The sequence below is a fragment of the Antrostomus carolinensis genome, unplaced genomic scaffold, assembly GCF_000700745.2.
Source record: "Antrostomus carolinensis isolate BGI_N321 unplaced genomic scaffold, ASM70074v2 scaffold9474, whole genome shotgun sequence".
In the NCBI taxonomy this organism is placed as follows: Eukaryota; Metazoa; Chordata; class Aves; order Caprimulgiformes; family Caprimulgidae; genus Antrostomus; species Antrostomus carolinensis.
Genome location: NW_010308668.1, coordinates 15001 through 25365, shown reverse-complemented (window position 1 = coordinate 25365; position 10365 = coordinate 15001). Strand labels below are relative to the sequence as shown.

General features: G+C 33.5%; 1 protein-coding gene across 1 annotated transcript in view; it reads right to left on the bottom strand.

Annotated features, from left to right (window-relative positions):
* Positions 1-341: 341 nt before the first annotated feature.
* LOC104523314 (contactin-associated protein-like 3B) overlaps positions 342-10365 on the bottom strand; it is a gene marked incomplete at its 3' end in the record, with an annotated part of 23212 nt that continues 13188 nt past the window's right edge. The window contains exons 3-7 of the mRNA XM_029084467.1: positions 8106-8324; positions 4591-4830; positions 2998-3222; positions 1426-1559; positions 342-429 (exon numbers count right to left, since the gene is read on the bottom strand). Of these exons, the coding sequence (XP_028940300.1) occupies positions 342-429; positions 1426-1559; positions 2998-3222; positions 4591-4830; positions 8106-8324 (906 nt within the window). The remainder of the gene's footprint in view (positions 430-1425; positions 1560-2997; positions 3223-4590; positions 4831-8105; positions 8325-10365) is intronic.

The window sequence follows — 10365 nt, the reverse complement described above, 5'->3', positions numbered from 1 at the left end:
ATTCTATGGTCTTTGTGAATTGTTTGATAGTGATTTGTTTTTTCCTGAGAGTAAAAAAAAAAAAAAAAAAAAAAAAAAAAGGTGTTTCATAATACTTGATTGCAAAATGAGAGAGAGAAGAGTGAAATTATTTTTAATAGAATCCACTTGATCATTTTTCAGGAAGTATTTACCCATGATTATATTTCAAGAAGACTGAAGTTTCTACCTTGATTGTGACTCAGTGTCTAATTAAATCCAAGACAACAATGTCTTTCAATAAGATTAGTGTTATCTTTTTTTTATCTGCTGTGTTGACATTTTGATCTATGTTTTAGAAAACCCTGTAGTTTTCTACTTACCTAAAATCTTGCCAAGTGTGAGAGACTTGATTGCATTGAATTCTCTGCCTGAAGACAGAATAAACTTCATTCTTTCATTCTGGTTAACCTGTAGAATGGTGCAGTGAAAAATAAAGTAGAGTAATTGAAGAGACATTAGTTAAAGTTAAAAAAAAAAAAAAAGGTTAAAAATAAAAGGAGCTGAGAAAAGCATTTGTTAGTTATAGCATAAAAACCAATCAAGAAATAGATGACTGGCTTTCTCAGATCACTGTAGCTGTGATACTTCTTAAGCTTCCTACTTAATAAACTTTTATTTATATTATTGATTTGACTGATTCCTCATTTTCCGCTATAAGATAAATACAAATGGTAAACATTCAAAAACATGAAAAAGACTTTTTTCTTGAAAAGGAACTCAACCTTGAATTAATAAAGATCAAATATTATATTGGAAATACTCCCAGGATACCTCTAGAACTACTTACCTTCAAGCCTTAAACCGATGCATAATTAAGCAAACTTAGATCTAGCCTCAAAATACTAACTTGTAACATTGATTTAAAAAAGAAAATAAAAAATAAAAAATAAAAAATAAAAAATAAAAAAAATTAAGACTACTTTACATACCATTAGCAAATCAAATATTTCTATCTTATCATCAAATTCCCATAAAAAACAGCAAAAATCTTTTCTTTAATAGCCATATTCCTTTAATGTAAGAGGCACTGAAGAAAATTAGACAAGTAGGCTCAAATTATTATCTTAATAACAATATATTTCTACTGTAGTGTGATACATAATTTAAAACAAAAAAAAACCCCAAATGCAAGACCCAAACCAAATTATAGCAGTCTTTACACATTTCACATTGTGAAAATTTAGCCATTAAAAAAATAATTGATTTTTCATATAAAATGATGATGATGTATTGACTTTTGTAAACAGATAAGACGAACACTAAAAGATTGTCTAGCACAGGCTTTCACTGTGCATCATGAGTCTGCTAACCTTTGCATTATTTACTTGAGATACAAAAACACAGTTTTAATCCTTTTTTGTTTGTTTGTTTGTTAGTTTGGGGTTTTTTGTCTAGCTGAATTACCTCTACAAAAAGCATTTCCTCCTCTCTGTTAATCTTCACATGTTGCAGTTGTCCATCAGCCATGCTTTTGATATTAATGCTGAAGACATCAGGATCTTGATGGCTATCTAGCTTGTACCTGATCTGCAAACTTCCTGCAGCAATAAATAGAGCAAAAGATATAGCACAATGCATACACAACAGCCAGTGTAGATCATGTACAATGCCTCCTGCTTCACAGGTGTATTTGGAGTGCAAAAGAAGTACTTGATTATTTAAGGAATTATCTGCAACATCTTGGCATAAGTGAGAAATGAAAGAAGGCAACAATAAAAGTATTAGCAATGTTGGAAGCAGGATGTAGTGCCAAAGATAGCCATAAACTCTCACAAAACCTGAATAATGAGCTAAAATTTGTGTTCAAATTCTAGTAATTACTTTTATAATTCAGTTGAGAAAGGCTTGGTCTGGCAGCTCATATCAATTTGACTTATCAAATAAAAACTAGTACCCTACAAGTACTCTTCTTGAATAATGCTTACACTGTACAGGTCTGTAAGCCTCTGACCAGTTGACAATTCAGTAGGATGCAGTTAATAATTTCTAGCTCACTTTCCATTTCTTGTTGTTAACTCCCAGCATACTGCTTGTATGCATATAATCACACAGAGACTCTTTCACAGCAGAACACAGAGGCAGTATGCTCTCCTTGTTAGAAATTCCCTGCCAGCTGTAGATGCAATACAAATTTCTAGTCATCCTTTGGAAAGCAAGGCCTAAGCCAGACCCAAGCCAGTCATGAGTAAAATGTGTTCCACCTCATGTGATGGGGAGGATACTACAGTTATTCTACACTCAAATCTGCATCCAGGAAAGTACAGAACCTTCTCTGAGCACAGAATCACTGTGACTGTAAAGAGCCTTTGATAAACCTAAAGATTCAACGCAATCTGTGGGGTTTTTAATTAAAAAAAAAAAGTAAAAAAAAAAAAATAGACTTAGAAGAAACAAAAAGAAACATCAAACTAACATTTAGTATTCAGCTTAAATGGAAATATCAATTACATTACGTCTATTTCCACAAGTATATATATATTTTCATAGGTATATAAGTAGCTTATGAAATTAGTTGAAAGAAATGACTTCTGATTAATTTGGAAAATGGATAATACACTTTCCAAAAGAAGCTGATTTTGTTATTCATCATGAGAATGACAATTAATATGCCGTGTAAGTAGCAGATGGATCTGATACATTTTGAGTTTCATTTAAAACCTTAAAAAAATTAATTTTAAATATTTTACTGCATTTCTAAAGGATTTGGCAAAAAAACAAACAAAGCCCCACCACCACCAACAACCAAAAAAAAAACCCCAACAAACCCCCAAAACCAAAACAATAGTAAAAATTACAGTAGGAGGAATGTTTTCCATGAAGAAAGCATTGCTTGGTGCAGCTGAAAGATAATTATACCATTTAAAGCAACAGCAGGACAATGCTTGGTTTGTGATTCAAGTCTCGGAATCAGAGTGAATCCGAGTTGGCAGCTATGACCTTCATTACCGTTTCCAGGGGGCCTATCTGAACACTCACCGTTTCTGGTGAGAATGACTGAGAGATATTCTTTGTAGAAGGAGTTGACATAAAGCAGTAAGCTTGGTGTCCGTGTTGTTCGGAAAGCAAATATAATTGTTTCCCTATTCAGAGTCATGTCAGCATAGAAAGAAGAAGCAGGAGAACTGGAATTTTTAGCTAAGGTGTAGTATTCTTGAAAATTGTATGTCACAGAAGTGCCAGTCCCAAAATAGGCAGAGATCTCTGAAACAAAAAGTAATTCAGTTTTTAAGTATCATGCAAAACAAGATTAAAGCTCATTTTTTTTTCCTGCTACAGGACAAAATAAAATGTATTCTTAACTATTGTGATAAAGCTGAAAAAAAGATATAAATGCAAACAGTATTTAGAACTATAAAGAGAAATAGGGCTCAACCAGGGCCATAGCAAAAGCCCAGTTAGGCATCTGTGAGGGAACAGATATCTTAAATATCTGTTCCATGAAAAAGTGCTTCTTTTTATCTAGTTTTGAAAATGCTTTCTGCTTTTTTCCTGTTTATCTACGTCCTCAAGCCCAATATGTTCTGTCTTGTATGTATACTACTCCTACAGAGAAATGCATGCAGCAGTTTGAATCCTAACATGCTGGTTAAACTTGGTTACAACTGAGACACATATGTGGAAAAAGAGACTGGTCAGAAGGAAGAAAGACAAGGAGAATACAAACTAGTCTTCTTATGGATGCCTCACTCAGAGGGCTTCTGTATCTCCGTGATATCTCACAATCATTTTCTGCTAATAGTAACTGCCTTAGACTATCCTGTTTTCACACACAATCTCCACACTTCAGAAAAAATCTCTGGAAATTTCTATGGTCTGTCTAGTGTCTTTGACAGAGGCTGACTGTAAGTTATTATTATAGGTCAACTCACACTTTCAGCAACAGGAGCTACTCTGTCGCTGACGAATAATAAGAGGCACATGAAGTTATGGCATTTAAGCCACTGAGTAGTTTTCAGAATGTATTTAATACATGGATGAAGGAAGTAATTTTTAGCAGATCAGAATCATATGAAAATACCGAAAGTTCTAGATAAACTTCCATTCTTAAAATTTAAACTTGATGCCTTGTGATCATCTACCAGTAAGACACCATCACTAAAGAACTCCTTTAAAATGGCTGAAAACATGGGCTCAGTCCAATGATCTTCCTTTCTTCTCACAGTAAAAAGAAGTTTAAGATTCTTCTGCTGCTTGGTTTGTTTTCCAGTTTTAGTCTTAGTTTTGAGATTAAGATTCGGAAAAAAGAAATTGAAAAGTTTATTCATAACAATTTAGTTCCTAGCTTTAGTATAATGCAAAAGAATCAAAGGAGTTGCATGACTTTAAAGATGTTGATCCTCTTAGGTAATGTGGTTTCTGCTTCAAACAGCATATATTGAACATATCTATGGAAGACAATGTTTAAGATAACTTACACTTACTGAACAAATTCAGCTGAATATTTTTTTACGTTAAGTAAAACAAATATATTGCAAGCATTTACACATATCTTTAAAGAGCTGTAAAGATTTTGTTCTGCACTGTATGGTCCTGTTTTCAATAACTGATAAAGCTAAAAGACATGCTTGCCTTTCTTACAGAATGGCCCAGCATAGGCAGAGAAAGTGCAGTCACAGGAGAAGCCACTGTATTTCTCTCTACATTTTCCACCATTGTGGCACAGGTTTCCATAGCTGCTACAGTGTCCAGGACAGCCTGATTCAACTCCTGGTGTTATCTTTGCTCTCTCTTCCAGATCAAGGGCCATTCCATTCAATTGTAACGAACGAATGCATCCCAAAAATCCTTTTTGCCTGGATGCTGTCCCACCTGAAATAAATTCATATGAGCTTTTAATTTTTTTTTAAAGGTGTGTAAAAACCTCTTTATGTTTTACATCCCCTGAATAGTCTACTATGAATTTCCAAGATACAAACCTATGCATGTGAAAATAGGGGAAGTTTGATCCTCCTCACAACAGAGGAATATCAATCAGGATATACCTGACTACCAAATATATATGGTAAAGATACAAAGCAATCCTTAGGCTAACAATTGTTGCCTCACGTGTTTTCACTGTTGAATTTTAGCACACTTCCTGACAGCTAGCATTTTATTCATCTTGATTGCCTAGAAGGGATCTTGATTGCCTAGACGGGTGTTCAATCTACATACCATTTCTCTTGTACATTGTTACACAGCTTACTCTTGTATTTCCTGTCATTTTTTCTCTTTCAAAAAGTAAAAGCAGAAAATACTCCACAATATGTAAGATTATTAATTATAATTCTCATGGATTTTCAATTAAATTTTGGTTATATTTTTCCATATGATCATCTATTTTCATCCTTTTCTAATGCAAAGTTCGTAAAATTCTCGGTGTTACATGGAAAATCTTGGCATAACTGTTGTTATCTACAGACATAATGGCACAAAATCACCTAAAAATAAGGAGATTTTATATGATCTCTGCTAAAATGAGCATTTTGATGGCAGCTCTAGGCTTTAGTTCTTCCAGCTTCTTTGGAAAACAAGAGTATATCTGTCTAACAAGTAAAGAAAGAGTGTTTTAGCCTTAAGAAATCATGGTCCTAGTGTATAAGTAATGACTGAAGGGTGACTATGGCAGGTGCTAGGTATATGAGATGATATTTAAGTAAAGATTACCTCTGCTAATGTCATTCTTAGGACACTATATGTTTCAGTTTTCTCTAGATCCTTTCACTGGTTTCAGCAGACAAGCCTGTGTCTGTACCAGTGGACTGCCAGTGGAAGTAGTTGAACAGTAAGTCTTTTTACTCCCTTCACTGAAGCAAATGATATTTAATTGAAGAGATGAAAATATCTTATAAATAGTTGGGATTTATAAAAAGTTGCATTATCCAAATGACTGTTTCAACTCAAGAACAAAGTAAACTAGACATCATGTTGATCCACATGACAGTATTGCAGTTGCAAAAACAGATGACCCTAAAAGGCTTGCTGCAGTCATAGCAAACCCTCACACATTATATTCACGAAATGCATGACACAAATGATTAAAACAAATCACTATAATTTGTCATGTCACACTTCAAAAACACTGTTTTGACTGAATAAAATTAAACAAGTGTCATTTTTATAATTTCTGCTAAAAAATATTTCAAAATAATTGTACAAATTTGTAATGAGTTTCAAGGTACACAGTACTATAATGAATGTTATTCCATTTTACTCCCAAGATCTTCAAGAATTTTCAGAGGGGAAAGAAATCCACAACACCAGAAGTGAACCAACAGAATAGCTCTTCTAATACAATTATTCACCTGCACATTATCTGAAGAAAACAAGTGAAACAGCTTGCTTGCAGATAAGTCAAAAAAGCTTTTGAATTGTCACCTCTATACAGGAGATGAATGTAAATAAATATACTAGAATTTGTCAAATTATTTGACAAAACAAAAAAAAAAAAAAATCACTCTATTCAATGGCCAATTTCTTCATTAAAAATTGCCAGAGACTGCAACTGTTGATACAGGTTAGTAGAGTATTAAATTGTTTGGGAGAATAGCCAGAAGAACTAGAGATCAATTAATTGTTAAAATAATTAGAAAACAGTTTAGTCTTGATATTACCATAAACACCTGTAGAAGCAGACCATTTCTTAATCTTGCTTCACAGATCACACCTTGCAAATTCAAACTGATCTACTTTCAACTGTTCATATAATTGCAGTTATATGGCAAGTCAAGTCAGATGACAGCAATATAGTTTGTTGTAGTACAGTAAACAAAAATCTCCTAGTCCTTTCACTAATAGTTCTAGTCCATTACTGTGAATAGAAATTAATTTTAAGACTTCTCCTAACACCACTATAGCTAATATCTTGGCTATTATCATTGGTATAGAATCTTCCCACCTTCTTTTAATGAAGATAGAAAATTCTTTAAAGTTTGGTATAGTATCCATCTTCTACCCTTGATGCCTTTTGAGGCACAGTACAGAATTCCATTCCAGAATACAAGAGTTCCCTCTCCATTTAATTTTTTTCCTAAGGATTCAAAATTTCTGTAGCTATTGCTTCATAACACTATTCCCCTCTTTCCCTGCATACAGCAAATAAAATTTATATTCATTTAGTACAATGTGTCTCACAGCAGAACTAGACAAAGATCTGTGCAACAGTGAGGTAGCATTTACATACTCTTATACTGTATACTATACACATACACCACAAACTTATAAATTAATAATATGGCAATATTACAGTAAGAACACTACCATGGGCATAACACATACCTCTACATAGCTCTATGTAATAGATAAAGAAATATTAATTAATTTTTTGTTTTGCCATTTCTGCTTTTCCAGTATTCTATCTAAATACATTAATGCCACATTTGCTAAAGTACAAAGGAAGAAATATTCAGGTAAACTTCTACCTTTGAAGTTTTCACAGTTTAGACAGAACCAACCATTGAACTGTTTTTTCACACTTTGTGTGAATTCAAAGAATAGTGCCTTTCTCTTGTTTCCCATACTAATTAAACACAGTCTGATTATTTCATTAAATGTATCAGATAGTGGTAGAAGAGTAGATCACAGAATCATAGAATCACAGAATGGTTTGAGTTGGAAGAGCTCTTTAAAGATCAGTTAGTCCAACGCCCCTGCCATAGGCAGGGACATCTTCCACCAGATCAGATTGCTCAAAGCCTTGTCCAACCTAACATCAAACACTTCAAATGATAGGACATTCACAAGTTTTCTGGGCAACCTGAGAAGCTGTGGATGAAGAGAGACAACAGAATCTCCTGGAAATTACAGAAGGAACACATCTTCCTTTCACAGATTACATCCTCTCAAAATTTATTGCAAACAGAGTTCCTTTAGTTCTTCAAACAAACTTCAAAATAAGAAAAGTTTGGTTGAAAGCCTATAGTAGTAGCTACAGGCTAAGGCACTGAATTTGTAACCTCAAAGTAGAGCTACATCTCCACGGATATTTCACAAAGACTCTCATCTCATCATAAAAACTGTTTTCAAAAGACCCAGTTGCCATCTTTTTTTTCTTTTCATATTTTCATGATGATAATTATGAAAGAGTCTGTTAAATGATTGCCTACCTACAAAAAGCTGGCTGTTGAGCTGCAAGCGAATATGCCCATCAGGTGGAGCAGCCTGAGACCTTTGAGGAAGCTGGTCTACTTGTAAGGATGCCTCTTTGATGTTTCGTTCAGCCTTCACATAATGCCACTGGTTATCATTTAGGGAAGTGGGTGATTGCACTGTAACTTCGCTAGGTCCATTTCCAACATCAAATGAAAAAATCACTTCAGATGGAGCTAGAAAGAGGACAGTAATAAAGGACATTTCAATTATTTCGTATTTAATTGGGCCACAAAATCATTAAGTGGCAGAAAAAGTTACTTTGTCTAGCCTACTATTTCATGTGATAAGATCACTTGTTCTAGGGGAAAAGTTTACTCCAGGAGGCCTATCCACAGAGCTCATTCTTCACATTCACTGACAGTGAGAACAATGATTTGTCAACAGAATGGAAATAAAACTGCTTGTGGACTCCTAAAGAGCACAGTAGTCAAGACACAGTGAAATATGCTAGCTTTGTTATTTTTCAGTTTGGCTAAAAAGCATCTCCTGCTTACATGGTAATTGATTACCATTTCTAATTATATTTAACTTATCACCACTACAATCCAATCACCATCTACTGTTTATTTTCTTTTGTTATTTATTCATACAATCTTTACAAATACCAGAGGCAAATTGCAATGTAGTTTATAAGATGAGTTAAACTGAGTAATTCCCTAAGCAAGTTTCCCACTACACAGTTTATAATTTGCTTAGAAAATCGTAACTGAATCTTTGCAGGTCAAAATAATAAAATGAGGAATATGCCAGAAATTGAAGCCCTAAAGATTACGAATAATGTCTCTGAAACTGTTTCTTTCATATATTCAAGGACAGTCATGTATGAAAATAAGTAATCCCTAAACAAGGGACTAACAGTATTTGGAATTATTAAGAATTTGATTAAAGGACTAGAGGTCTGAGAAGGTTCCATTAATCCAACAGAAAAGTTCTTATTTATGTCATCAGACTCTGAGAGAAAAGCAAAACAATTAGAAGTAATAAATAAATAAATAAAAATCAGCTTTAAACATTTTCAAAGATTAATTTACTGAATTAAAAAACTAATCATGGTTTAAATATACATTAAACTCTTTATAACATTTAGATCCACTTTGGCCAACCTTTAGACTGAGTAATGCCACATGCTTGCAATCCCTTAAGCCCTGAATCTAGCTGTTATAAAGTATTTTTTCTGTAACAGTTGAACCTGAGAGAGAAAAGTAAAATGGAAAATACACAAAGTATTTGACTTTCCAAATAAAATAAGTCATAATGTGCAGTAAATTTTTAAACAGAGCATCTTTTGTAATAAATTAGCTCTTCTGCTTTATTATTGTATAAAATCAACAAGTGTTTTATACAATAGTAAGAAATAACATGTCTAAAACTTGTTCCTCAGTAAAATGAATTTTAGGATAAATTTGTTTCATTTTTACAATGTTGAGTGCTCAGTTTCCCCTTACTGAAGGGTAAAACTAAAAAAAACCCCAACATAAAACAAAAAATAAACAAACAAAAAAAAAACAACCACACAGCAGGAGAACAAAAGCAACAGAAACTCCATGTGATCAGGCAAAGAGAATTTCTGCTGAATGTTACCTTCTGTAGGGAGGTCTTTGTAATCCTCTGGATACTGTTGGAGTGAAGCCTGAAATCACAAATTCTGCTTTGAACTCACTGAATGTGCCTATTAAATAGCATATCAGAATGATAGATCTGATAAGTAATGTTACTGTTTAGTTTTTAAAGGCAAGAAAACATATAATAAAGATTTTTTAATAATGCCTGAAATAATGAATTATGTTAGTACTACTAAAAAAAATAAAATTGAAAGAAGGAAACCAATCCCAGACATTGCAGAGATGAAGGCCCAGATAACAAGGATGACTGTGCAGTCATTGGTTGGATTTTCTGAAGACTGACTAGAATATGTTAGAAAAAGGTAAAAAATATAATCAGTTAACATTCTATCATATTTAGAAATATTCTACTAAAACTAGCTAGACTGCAAATTTGGAAGAAATTTGGCATTTAAAAGCACAGCAGCCAAACTTCCACCTGTGGAAGTTATGTCACAGAACATGGACAGATGCTGACTGAGTTCTAAAATTTGTCCTTTTGAGACAAAGGACCGAGGCAAACAGAAATTAGGTCATTTCCTGGGCAGCAGGGGAGGGTACGTCCACGAGGTTTTTTTGGTGCAAAAATACGTTATGGGCCCTACCTGCCTCA